Raw genomic sequence first — 14,606 nt, forward strand, 5'->3', positions numbered from 1 at the left:
AATTAGACATAATCTCACTCCAACTCGAATGGTTTTATTTATAAAACAAGCAAAAACAAATGTTGGCAAGGATGTGGCGAATAGGAAACCCTCATACACTGTTGGTGGGAATGTAAACTAGTAAAACCACTGTGGAAAACAGTTTGGATATTCCTCAGAAAACTAAAAACAGAGCTACCATACAATCCAGCAATCCCACTGCTGGGTACATACCCAAAAGAAAGAACATCAGTTGGCCGGGCGCTGCGGCTCACGCCTGTAATCCCAGCACTTTGGGAGGCCGAGGTGGGCAGATCAGGAGGTCAGGAGATCAAGACCACCCTGGCTAACACAGTGAAACCCCATCTCTACTAAAAATACAAAAAAAAAAAAAAAAAAAGTTAGCCGGGCATGGTGGTGGGCGCCTGTGGTCCCAGCTACTTGGGAGGCTGAGGCAGGAGAATGGTGTGAACCCGGGAGGCAGAGCTTGCAGTGAGCCGAGATCACACCAATGCATTCCAGCCTGGGAGACAGAGCAAGACCCCGTCTCAAAAAAAAAAAAAAAAAAAAAAAAAAAAAAAAAAAAAGAAAGAACATCAGTACATTGAAGAGATATCTGTACTCCCATGTTTTATTGCAGCACTAGTCACAAAAGTCAAGATTTGGAAGCAACCTAAATGTCCATTAAAAAAATGAAAGAAGAAAATATGGTACATATACACAATAGAGTACTATTCAGCCATAAAAAAGAATGACATCCTGTCATTTCCAATAACATGGATGGAATTGTAGGTTATTATTTTAAGTGAAATAAGCCAGGCAGAGAAAGACAAACATCCCATGTTCTCAGTTATTTGTGGGAGCTAAAAATTAAGGTAATTGAACTTTGGAGATAGAGAGCAGAAGGATCCTTACTAGAGGCTGGGAAGGGTAATCAGGGGTTGGGGAGGAAGTGGGGATGGTTAACGGGTACAAAAATTAGAAATAATGAGTAAGACCTAGTATTTGCTAGAATAGGATGACCATAATAAAAAAGTAATTGTCCATTTAAAAATAACTAAAATAGTACAACTGAATTTTTTACATCACAAAGGATAGATGCTTGAGGTGATAGATACCCCATTTACCCCGATGTGATTACTATGCATTGCATACCTGTATCAAAATATCTCATGTAAACTCTGTATACCTACTATATGCCTACAATAATTAAAAATAGAAATAACATATTTTCAAATAATTATGGTTACTTTTCAAAATAAACAAATGAGTAAATCAAACTCTAGGGAACATTTTGGAATGCTGCATAGAAATAATTGGGAGATTGTACTTGTAGGTTAATTTTCACTTGATAAAGGGCTAATTATTAAAGTGGAGAAAGCAGATCTGAGTCAAAATATCAGCTTCAGTAAAAATGCTTTAGCGTTAAAATTCATTTAATGTAATAGAATGTAAATAATGGAAACATTATGATATTACTGTGTAAGATCTTGTGGACATCAGTAGGCCATCAATAAATATCTACCATTTAAGTTAATTCCAGGTTATTTAACAACATTCATGACATTTCACCCTTTACTATGCATCAAAATAATGGCGTGAAAAAGTTGATGGTAACCTTAAATTATCTTTTTAAATATATAATAGTAGTTGATATATTCTCTATTCAACAGGTTTTTAAAAACAACTTTGAGGTATAATTTACATACCATAAAATTTTCATTTTAAACATATAAGTCAATGAACTTTAGTAAATTTATAGAGTCATGTATACATCACCACACTCCAACTTTAGGATGTTTTTTATTAACCCCTAAACCTTTGTGTCCATTTTCATTCACATCCTGTTCTCATCCCATGCCTCTACCATTAATCTAGTGTTTTCAAATATTCCCGTAAACACATGACTTTTATACCTCATTAGGCTGTTGTAATTATCAAATAATGTGAATGCTTTGATAATATTAGACATTCACATGGCATAATCCTTAAAAAGGATGTAATACATAGAGAGGCTGAAATAGGTACTTTTCTTTAGTCATTCCTTTTCATGTGAAGAGTTCCATTTTGTACTATTTCAAGTATTTTGGAAAGGTTTTCAGAGCTTCAAAGTTGGGCAATCATAAAGCACTATGACAAGATATCATTATGATACTATCAAGTTCCATTGGAAAAATGGTTCTTGACTATTATGGTAAACGTAAGTGGCCAGCAATTCCTAAACTTTTATTTTTCTTTGGTGCTATCTAACGAGTGGCAAGATAGCAAGGACCATTTTAGGTTTATTCACATTTTAAAATTTTACATTACCTATCACATTTGTCTGGTACATACTTAGTGACTAAACCTCAGTGGAATTCAATAAATTTGCCAGCTATCTGTTGGAAATCCGCTAGGTGGCCCACGGTCTTACAGCTGAACTTTAGTTGGTAGAGAATGGGAGTAGATAGGGAAAATTTTAGAAAAGCAAATAAAAGATTTAACAATCACGATAAATTCTGAAAGAAAAATAAAACATAGTATGTTAGGCTATGTGTTATCTGGCTGTGCATTTTAGGTCGATAAATTTTCTGTGGGCTATCTTCGGAGTAAACATCCATTTGTATAAGAGAAACCTGGGAAATAACAGGATAGGATAAATTTGGATAAATATTCAGAGTGTTGCCATAGTCTTCACTGTGACTGTAGCGTGATGTCATTAGGTTGGTGCAAAAGTAATTGCAGTTTTTGCCATTACTTTTAATAATTTCATCCTTATATTTATAATTTGTAGAGAGATTTTTACAAAAGCGTACTATAGCTTAACTGCAGACTTAAAATGTATGCATCAAATTAATATGAAAGAAATCTATATCTTTATCATATAGCCTGTACGGACATAATACTGTACAGGTTTTCCAGGTACAGTCAGTGACGTGTGGCTGTAAAGTTTCTAGTATTTTACATCTCCTGCAACTTTTGTTTGTGACTGTTTCCCACACTTTTAAACATGTGAATCTAATAAGAGTTATTCTGAAATGGAGAGTATTAAGTTCTACATAGCAACACATAGGGGTGGCATTTCAAGGTTAGAACAGATTCAAAATTAACTGCACTAGGTTTACCATCATATCTACTGTGCTGTGTAAAAAGAAAAAAAAAAATAAGTCTACAGCTATGGCTATATGGGATTTAAAATTTGAGCCCGACTCGCTGGATTAGTTCTCCATTTTTTCTTCTCTGATTAAATTATCTAATTATCACATAAATTCCCTCTTTGCAGGTTTCTGCTGTCTAACTCATAAATCAGTAAAGCAGGCTGTAAAGTTACACTGCTGCAAGTCGTTTGGCAATCAAATGTGCCTATCTACAGTATAAGAGTCTGTTTTATTCCCTAATGAAATCATAAGCTCAATCTGATAGACCAAAATCTGCAGTTATATCTTTATTTTTAAGCCATTGATTTTGATAGCTTGGAATGTTTATATTTAAATATGACCGATCATATTTAAAGTGAGTTATAAGATTTAGCTTCTTTAATAAACACAGGAAGACTGCAATTATAAATTCTTTTTTAATGTGCAGTTACTGCAACTAGTTTAAATTAATAGTTTTATTTGGTTTAAAAATTCCCTGTTTTCTAAATTGTACTCACATTGTCAATGGGAGGGAAAAAGAGATGGAAGGAGGAAGTCTGGTCTGTAGCAGACTCTGGAACACCTGACGTCCTAGTTTGGCGAGCAAAACATGGCAATATTTTTCAATATTTAATTATGAGGCCCTCTTCTTTGAAGGTAATTTGTTTCCTTCCTCTATGCCTGCTCATAAGTCTACTATATGGGACACGAGGTTACAAAAAATCATCAAAAAGCTTATCCACCATGATCAAGTGGGCTTCATTCCTGGGATGCAAGGCTGGTTCAACATATGCAAATCAATAAACATAATCCAGCATATAAACAGAACCAAAGACAAAAACCACATGATTATCTCAAGATGCAGAAAAGACCTTTGACAAAATTCAACAGCCCTTCATGCTAAAAACTCTCAATAAATTCGGTATTGATGGAACACATCTCAAAATAATAAGAGCTATTTATGACAAACCCACAGCCAAGGCCGGGCGCGGTGGCTCAAGCCTGTAATCCCAGCACTTTGGGAGGCCGAGACGGGCGGATCACGAGGTCAGGAGATAGAGACCATCCTGGCTAACACGGTGAAACCCCGTCTCTACTAAAAAAAATACAAAAAACTAGCCGGGCGAGGTGGTGGGCGCCTGTAGTCCCAGCTACTCGGGAGGCTGAGGCAGGAGAATGGCATAAACCCGGGAGGCGGAGCTTGCAGTGAGCTGAGATCCGGCCACTGCACTCCAGCCTGGGCGACAGAGCGAGACTCCGTCTCAAACAAACAAACAAACAAACAAACAAACAAACAAAAACCCACAGCCAATACCAATATCATACTGAATAGGCAAAAACTGGAAGCATTCCCTTTGAAAACTGGAACAAGATAGGGATGCCCTCTCTCACCACTCCTATTCAACATAGTGTTGGAAGTTCTGGCTAGGGCAATCAGGCAAGAGAAAGAAATCAAGGGTATTCAGTTAGGAAAAGAAGTCAAATTCTCCCTGTTTGCAGATGACATGATTGTATATTTAGAAAACCCCATCGTCTCAGCCCAAAATCTCCTTAAACTGATAAGCAACTTCAGCAAAGTCTCAGGATACAAAATTAATGTGCAAAAATCACAAGCATTCCTATACACCAATAACAGACAAACAGAAAGCCAAATCATGAGTGAACTCCCATTCACAATTGCTTCAAAGAGAATAAAATACCTAGGAATCCAACTTACAAGGGATGTGAAGGACCTCCTAAAGGAGAATTACAAACCACTGCTCAGTGAAATAAAAGAAGACACAAACAAATGGAAGAACATACCATGTTCATGGATAGGAAGAATCAATATCGTGAAAATGGCCATACTGCCCAAGGTTATTTATAGATTCAATGCCATCCCATCAAGCTACCAATGACTTTCTTCACAAGATTGGAAAAAACTACTTTAAAGTTCATATGGAACCAGAGAAGAGCCCACATAGCCAAGACAATCCTAAGCCAAAAGAATGAAGTTGGAGGCATCATGCTACCTGACTTCAAACTATACTACAAGGCTACAGTAACCAAAACAGCATGGCACTGGTACCAAAACAGAGATATAGACCAATGGAACAGAACAGAGTCCTCAGAAATAATACCACACATCTACAGCCATCTGATCTTTGACAAACCTGAGAAAAACAAGAAATGGGGAAAGGATTCCCTATTTAATAAATGGTGCTGGGAAAATTGGCTAGCCATAAGTAGAAAGCTGAAACTGGATCCTTTCCTTACTCCTTATATGAAAATTAATTCAAGATGGATTAGAGACTTAAATGTTAGACATAATACCATAAAAACCCTAGAAGAAAACCTAGGTAATACCAATTCAGGACATAGGCACGGGCAAGGACTTCATGTCTAAAACACCAAAAGCAACGGCAGCAAAAGCCAAAATTGACAAATGGGATCTAATTAAACTAAAGAGCTTCTGCACAGCAAAAGAAACTACCATCAGAGTGAACAGGCAACCTACAGAACGGGAGAAAATGTTTGCAATCTACTCATCTGACAAAGGGCTAATATCCAGAACCTACAAAGAACTCAAACAAATTTACAAGAAAAAAACAGACAACCCCATCAAAAAGTGGGCAAAGGATATGAACAGACATTTCTCAAAAGAAGACATTCACACAGCCAACAGACACATGAAAAAATGCTCATCATCACTCGCCATCAGAGAAATGCAAATCAAAACCACAATGAGATACTATCTCACACCAGTTAGAATGGCAATCATTAAAAAGTCAGGAAACAACAGGTGCTGGAGAGGATGTGGAGAAATTGGAACACTTACACTGTTGGTGGGACCGTAAACTAGTTCAACCACTGTGGAAAACAGTATGGGGATTCCTCAAGGATCTAGAACTAGATGTACCATATGACCCAGCCATCCCACTACTGGGGATATACCCAAAGGATTATAAATCATGCTGCTATAAAGACACATGCACACATGTTTATTGTGGCACTATTCACAATAGCAAAGACTTGGAATCAACCCAAATGTCCATCTGTGACAGACTGGATTAAGAAAACGTGGCACATATACACCATGGAATACTATGTAGCCATAAAAAAGGATGAGTTCGTGTCCTTTGTAGGGACATGGATATAGCTGGAAACCATCATTCTCAGCAAACTATCACAAGAACAGAAAACCAAACACCGCATGTTCTCACTCATAGGTAGGAAGTGAACAATGAGATCACTTGGACTCTGGAAGGGGAACGTCACACAAGGCAGCCTATTATGGGGAGGGGAGAAAGGGGAGGGATGGCATTGGGAGTTATGCCTGACGTAAATGACGAGTTGATGGGTGCAGCACACCAACATGGCACAAGTATACATATGTAACAAACCTGCACGTTGTGCACATGTACCCTAAAACTTAAAGTATAATAAAATAAATAAATAAATAAATAAAAATTTAAAAAAAAGAGAGATCAGAATTCTTTGGGAAAAAACAAATAGAATAGTAAAGATATTGGAGCCACTGCTAGGCAACTCTGCTCTTGCTTGCAGTAATCTAAGCAACAGGGCCATGGTCTCCCCTACAAAATGTTCATCAACATATAATGACATGGTGACTTTCAACAGGTGCCCATGTTGGGTTGTTCTTACATATCAAAGATTCAACACTGAAATTAGTGGAAAAGGAAAAAAAAAATGTATGTGAAAGTATCTCTGTAATTTAAAAAATTACAAGACATTTAAGTAGCTGTTTATACATAGTTGTCACTGTCCCCTAAAATGATTAAGAGCCATATGCAAGTTAATTGGCATGTTAACAAATGTGGTTAGAAAAAAACGAATTGAAGAAAGCCAAGCTGAGTTCAGCCTCAAACATCTATATTGAACATTCTATTTGCCTAAATTAAAATTTGTGCGATAGCTCTCAGCTATATTTTCTTCCATCACCCATTTTCCATTAGAGGAAAAAATCAAAATAGGAGAGAATGTCACCAGTAGTATGATTGCCACTGGGACTCCCTCCCATTGAAATGCTGACACAGTCATAGAAGAGAATCTTTATAAAAGAGTGATAGAAAATGTTACATGAAAAATACTCTGGAACAATTTAGTCAGTACTAGTAAGGAACCATCCAAAGCCATTCTCAAACTTAGCTACACATTAGAATGAGTGAAAAAGTTTCCAAAAATTCTGAAGACCAAATTCACCTATAGATTTTGATTTGATTGCTCTGGGGTTCAGCATGGTTACTTAGACTTCTGCTATAAGATTTTAGGTGCCAAAACTAAAACTCTGTGCTTCAATACATAGTTCTGAAAAATTGAGCAGTAAATGACTAAATTTGTTCCACATGTTTCTTTGCAGTTATACAATTTGGTGATTTTATTTTTTAAATTATTTCCAAGGAATACTCATAAGTTGTTATGTTTTTAATCATAGTACTTTGGAAGTAATTCTAAAGTTTCTGTTTTCTAAGATATATTTCCTTATCTAGAAGAGTTTTCCCAATTTGCTTTATTCTGTTTCAACACATCTTTTCTTAATTTTGTATTTTAATAAAACCTCTCATTAAATGAGCTGACACTGGGTAGTTTGATGCTGTGGTCATATAATTGAAGCCTGTGATTTGGCTAAGTGTTATATTTTGAAATAAAATACTCCTAGGTCAACACATGCTCTTATATCCTTGCAGCACGCAGATTTTCTAAAAGGTTAAGTCTTGCTTCTGTAAGTAAGCTCATGTCACTAAAATAAGTCAAATAATTTTAAGTCCAATTCAAAATCAGAGGGCTCAGTTTTCTAGCCATGAGAAATAACTGATCAATTAACATGCTAAGGAAGTGAGCAACTCTTTTCTTTCCTATAGCAATAAACGCAAATGTGAATGTAAAGAAGTATCCTGATCTACATCTACTTTTATATATAACAAGGGTATGGTTGTCAGAAAGTTATACATATTTTATGCATTTCCTGAATGCAATAGCTTTTTATACCTGAAGATCTCAAACGATCTTAAAATGCAGAAAAAATAATGCTCTAACAGTTTCAAATTAAGTAGCAAAACTCTCAGTGCACCACACGGTGGAGTCAGACACCAACAAATCTGTGTGACCAGTATATGACAGAGAATCTGAGCATATATTTCAAAGACTAAATATGGTAACATCGTACATTTTTTCCTGCTTCTCAGTCATGAATTAAGCTAACTATACCATTTATGAAAAGAGAAATTATAGGGCACTAATATTTTAATTAGCAATAACTTTATCTTTAAATGCAAATTTATAGAAACATATTTTTGTTAATACAATGCATTAAAGTTAGCCCCTATTCTTTTCTTTCTTTCTTTCATCTCTCTCTCTCTCTCTCTCTCTCTCTCTCTCTCTCTCTCTCTCTCTCTCCCCCCCCCCATCTCTTTCTATATTTAAAATGTCATTTTGGTGGCATTCTTAGTGGATCCTTCATCTTACACACTGTGCTTATGTTATTTCGCTATCTAACTTTTGACTCTCTATTTCATGGGAATTTCGAGTTGATTTTTAGGAAAAATAATCCTTGAAGCAAATCTGAGTACTTGAGAACTCTGTTCTGGGAAACAATTCACTTACTGCCGTATTAAAATAAAACCTTGGAGCAGAAGAATGTTTTAATAGCTTTCAGATGGCTTGTATTTTCCAATATTATGTATTACTATTGAGGAGACTCAATGTCAAGAACTATGTTGGTAATGCAGGTACAACCTGAAATGCATGGAAAATGGATATGAGCTGAATACCCAAAAATCTCTTTCTTCAAGAAGATCTGAAATTTCATAATTTATCTGTGTTCTGCTGTTTGCAAGTACTTTTCTACTGATGTAATTAATAACATTTTTACTGTAGTTTTTTTTTTTAGAAAAAACAAACAAAATGTTTTGTTATTAAAAACTAGTAATGTTTATAGAATCCTGAATCCATTTCTAAATAAGAAAAAACACACAGTGCCCCTTATCACAACCTTTTCAACTAAAGATGTTTTGCCCTAAAAGCTCCAATTCTCCTTCAAAGACAATATATTGTATAATAGCTTTGCCTATCAAATTTGCTACTCATAATTTCATTCTACAAGTCTGTCACAATGTAGTTCTTTATGTATTTTAAAGTACTAATTTGCAATATTAATGTCTACTATTCATACTGCTCAAAATTTTCCTTAATTCCATTCAAAAAGTCACGAGCATTTTTCATCAAACATTCCTTCAAAACTCATGTCATTAGTTTAAATGAAAGCAGTTCTACTCTGAATTTCATTTATAATCATGTAGTTCTTCTCAATTCAGGAACAATCACTCATTCCTATCATGCACTTTACTAAACCCTGCCTGTGGTGGATACGCTTAATACTCTGACTTCATCGTTACACATTCTATGCATGTAAGAAAATATTACATGAATGTTGTACCCAGAAATATGTATAAATATTATGTATCAAAAAACCTTTTTCATTATGACTTCAACTGGGACAGACTCAGGAATAGTTAATGATAGAGAACCTGGCTTGTGTAAGTTTGAAAAATGTATATACTGGAGTAGGTATGTATCAACATATCACAATTACCCTCTAAAATATGTACAATCATTATATATCAAGACAAAATAAAACTTGAATCCTCAATATGTTTACTATTATTCCTCACTTCTACTACAGTATTTACTCTTGTTGCCCAGTGAAAAACTATGATGAGGATTTTATCATCAGGATTCTCCCCAAATTCTCTTTCTTCATCCCCTATTGCAATGGTATAGCATTCGACAAGGAAACCATATTGCCTGGACTTTTTAAGCCTATCAAAACTACCTATACTCTGCCACGTATTATCAGGGACATTCTTGGTCAAACTTAGACAATATGGTAAACTAAATCATGCTATTGTGTATGCTGATACCCGGGGCACCTATTAACTGTAATTCATTAGCTGTCGTTGCATTGTAACCATGATCTACAAATCTAATATTTCACCCCCAAATTGATTTTAAAGTGAAAAACTTCACACCTCTTCACCAACTGGTGGGGAGAAGGCTTTGAGATTTGCAGCTAACCTTCTAGTGCTCCTCACATCATAGCATGTACTTGGTGATTGGGTTTACAACATGTACACAAGATTTGAAAAGCAGCTAAATTAATTGCTACCACACAACCCTAAAGACATTTGAATAAATAATACCTATGATAACTTCACGTATGTTTAAATATTAATTAAAAAATGAGAATAGCATTTTAAAAATACTTCTTACAGTGAGTGTAAATTTAGTTATGGCCTAAAATTTACTCATTGAAAAGTCCACTTAGATTTATTTTCATCACTATTTTAATTCTCATTCTAGAAAAACAGGTAAACACGTTTTATATTTTGGTTTGAATGAAGCATGGGAGTGTGTGCATGTAGCTATACTGAGCATGAGCATTAATAACTGAGGTGCAAATTTATATTGATAATTTTGTGTTACTGCTTGTAACTAACACATTTTTATAAAATATAGACCATGTGACTAAACTCAACGATGAGTTTATAATAAAATGTTTGAGACTGATTTTCAACAGTGCCATAAAAAATATATTCTTTTAAGAAAATAAAAAAGTCTCGCTCTATTCCAGGCTGGAGTACAGTGCTGTGATCTCGGCTCACTGCAACCTCCGCCTCCCAGGTTCAAGCAATTCTCCTGCCTCAGCCTTCCGAGTAGCTGGGATTACAGGCGCCCACCACCACACCCGGCTAATTTTTGTATTTTTAGTAGAGACGGGGTTTCACCATGTTGGCCAGGCTGGTCTCAAACTCCTGACCTCGTGAACTGCGGACCTTGGCCTCCCAAAGGGCTGGGATTACAGGCGTGAGCCACCACAACCGGCAAAAAAGTATTTTCTTTACCATTTACTTTCCTATGGTTTTCCTCTAGCTTTTAGTATAGCTTGAAATCAGAAACACCAGAACGTATTGCTCCTGTCTTTGAATTGTCTTTATTTCAAATTCCTCCATTACATGTTTAAAAAAATAAATCTTAGACTAGTGATCCAGACCCCTTTTTCTTTCTACCTACCTCCAAATAGTCTAATCAGTGAATCAAAACAACCCCCTGGAAAACTAGTTGAATACGTTTAAAGTTAGAAACTCTGCAACATTTTGTTCACATAATAAAAACAAAAGAACGGAAGCTGATTCCCAGATGTACTTGCCTGGGCTTCGTGAGGCATTTGAGCTGCGTCCACCTTGTCTGCAATATAAGCTGTCAACTGCTTGTCAATGAATGTGAGGGACTCCTGAATTAAGTGTAAGGATTTTTCGATCTCCTGGGCAGACTGGATGCTCTGTTCAAGCAACTTTTGCCTCCTTACAGCCTAAAGAGAAGGAATAAGAGTGTATCAGTTAAATGTTTACTCGATAGCTTTTCTGTAATCCTGCTGCACAATGAAAGAAGATTCTAGTCTCTTCCACAATCACCTTTTTGTAAGATAGACTTCGCAGCTTCCTGGCACTCATTCAGCTCTGATTTAAAAAAAAAAAATGTGAAGGAGAAAAATAAATAGCAAACAAAACTATAGGATCAGGGATCTCTGCATGAAAATAAATCACAGTATCACGTACATTAAGGAAAGAGGCTGGAAAAAAAAAATTAGCAAAATCATCTCTGTCATTGCAATCTGTCTTTCTCAGGTCGAATGTTCCTCCTGATCTCATTATATAGTTCAAGAGATTTGGTTTGCTTAGAATAGGGTCATCGTCATCACAATCCAATTCAAGACAGATAATCTACTTCCACCAGTGAGGCACATGTACAATCTGTTCAGAATCAGCTCCTTGTCAAAAACAGAATTTTAGATAACAGTCTGGTTAAAGATTGATTTTGAAAACTATTTCAACTGGCTTTGGATGATCTTTTTTCTCCCTACTTTCTTTCACAATTTGGATTATGGAAATTGTTTGTACAAATGGATTTGTGTTACTGCTGAAGTAGAAAAAATAATAAGTAATCCTAATATAGCTGCAATTAATCTTGATTGTTACTATAAGTATGATTAGGATAATTCAACAATTTTCAAATACAAATAGCATGCTGAACAGATTGGAAGGTTTCCCTTCAAGGATCTGCTCACCTTTAACAGAGTAGTTATAAAAGAAATAGGGCAGGCAACTTATTGGGAATTAAGTTATGTGTCATTTAAAATACATTTCCTTAATATACAATGTATAGGTGTGATTATCTTGTACAATATAACTTTCTTTCCCACAGAGCATGATTGAGGTTTTAAGATGATCTTGGTTTTAATATTATATATAGAATATTAGATAATATATAAATAATATATATGTTGGTTCTTAAGCTTTAAAAATATTAGTGATGTCATTATTCTTCCATGAAGCCAACCTATAACACAGCGTTGTCCAAGTAAAAATACAGTTAAAGGCATCTAGACTAAGTGAAAAGGAACGAGAAGTTTAGTGATGCTGCAGGAAGAGGGAAGGCTTTCCCAGTACTTCTCCCTGTACCACAAATTTTGACTCCATTAAGATTTTGTCCTAGGCTTTCCTTTCTTCTCATTCTACCCATACCTTTAACTTCAATTCCTCCTCACATTCTGGCACCTCTCAACTCTACATCTCTCAAGTCCAGATTTCCCCTCGATCTCCATAGTTGCATGTTATCTCACCCTATTGGACATCTCCTCATGAATATTCTACAAACACCAAAAGCTAACACTCCCAAATATGAACTCCTTGCGTATCCTCTTCTCACCTACTTCTCAACTCCCCAACTTGCTTTTCCTCCTTCTCTGTATTTATTCCTGTTTTGGCGAAATACAAATAATGATTGCCTTCATTTGACATAATTCCAGATATTTCTACTTCCTCTATCATGTCCTTCATCATGTTGCATCTAATCAGTCAATTACTAATTATTTATTATACCTTCTAAATAGTTCTTGATTCCATTCTTTTCTCTCTCCATTGTCTTTCATCAAGTGAAAATTGTTACTATATCGTACCTCAAATGTGGTACCAGTTTCTTCATTGCCTTTTTACTCTGCCACTTCCCACCTGTAAAGTGTTCTCTCAATAATGAAATTATGGCTTCCTGTCTAAAATTCTCTAGTGATTCTTTGCTGTCCTTCCAATAAAAGCTTTATTTATTTATTGAGATGGAGACGGAGTCTCTGTCACCCAGGCTGGAGTGCAGCAGCACAATGTCGGCTCACTACAACCTCCACCTCCCAGGTTCAAGGGAGTCTCCGGCTTCAGCCTCTCAAGTAGCTGGGATTACAGGTGCCTGCCACCACGCCTGGCTAATTTTTGTATTTTTAGTAGAGACATGGTTTCACCACGTTGGCCAGACTGGTCTCAAACTCCTGACCTCAGGTGATCTACCCGCCTCGGCCTCCCAAAGTGCTGGGATTACAGGTGTGACACATCGCGCCGAGCCAAAAGCTTTATCCTTAATGTGGCTTAAAAGTCCCTTCATGATTAAGTCCTGCTGGTGTCTTTTATTCCCTGCTGTAGCTACACATAAATTTTATTTTTTATTTGCCAACCTACACTGTGGCCCTCTTGATTCTTGGCCTTAAACATGCTGTTCCTTTTTACTGGAATAATCTCAATTCTGACTTCCTTTTATTGGCTAATTTACATTTATCTTCCAAATCTAGTGGACATCTCTTCCAAGTGGCTACCTCTGGCAAACTTCTAAATTCAGGGAGGTAATTCTTACATGATCTTTGAATTTTGTATTTTTTTTTTTTTTGATTTGACAAGTAAAAATTGTATTAAGTTAGAGCATGTAACATGATGTTTTAATATATGAATATATTATGGGATGGCTAAGTTAAGCTATTTATGCATTCCCTCACATGACTTTATGTTCTTTCTTGCACTTTGTATGTGTCTTAGCATGTACCAGACCATATTTAATCTCCCATTACTGGTCTGCATTTACTTTAGACTATCATCTCTAATGAGGTCAGGGATTATGGCTGTCTTGTTCATTGCTCCATACCAGTTTCTAGAATAAAGCTCAACAGCTTTATGACTGAATGAAAAGTACAAGGAGAAATTTTAATGAGAAAAACAGAAAACTTCAAATAGTCAAAGACAAAAATGGATTTACAGAGGAAACTGAAAGCAAAGGTCACCACTGCTCAGAGATGTATCTTTTGGAGAATAAATCTACCTGTTTTTGTATTAAAAGTGTCAGAATGGGGGTGGGACATTATTTGGAGAACATTTTAATCTATTTCTATTAAAATACTGTATCCAAGATTGTTGACCGAGGCTTTGCCCTATATTCCAATTCAAACATAGCTTCCTTTTATTCTCAGTCAAAATTTCAACTAAAATTTATATCAGGTAATTTACTAATTCAGATAACACGGTTCATGGCTATAATCAGAGCCTCTATTGTAGAGGAGACTGGCTGCAGCCTACCCAGAGCTCTTCCAAAGAAATGGATCTCTAATGATAAAATTTCAGCACTGTGACAGGTGGTTGG

General features: G+C 35.9%; 1 protein-coding gene across 3 annotated transcripts in view; it reads right to left on the reverse strand.

Moving 5' to 3' along the window:
* DMD (dystrophin) overlaps positions 1–14,606 on the reverse strand; it is a 2,245,117-nt gene that overhangs the window by 1,391,828 nt on the left and 838,683 nt on the right. For all 3 annotated transcript variants that reach the window (XM_030933724.1, XM_030933725.1, XM_030933726.1), the window contains one exon: positions 11,302–11,463. In XM_030933724.1, the coding sequence (XP_030789584.1) occupies positions 11,302–11,463 (162 nt within the window). The remainder of the gene's footprint in view (positions 1–11,301; positions 11,464–14,606) is intronic.

The sequence above is a fragment of the Rhinopithecus roxellana genome, chromosome 7, assembly GCF_007565055.1.
Source record: "Rhinopithecus roxellana isolate Shanxi Qingling chromosome 7, ASM756505v1, whole genome shotgun sequence".
Classification (NCBI taxonomy): domain Eukaryota; kingdom Metazoa; phylum Chordata; class Mammalia; order Primates; family Cercopithecidae; genus Rhinopithecus; species Rhinopithecus roxellana.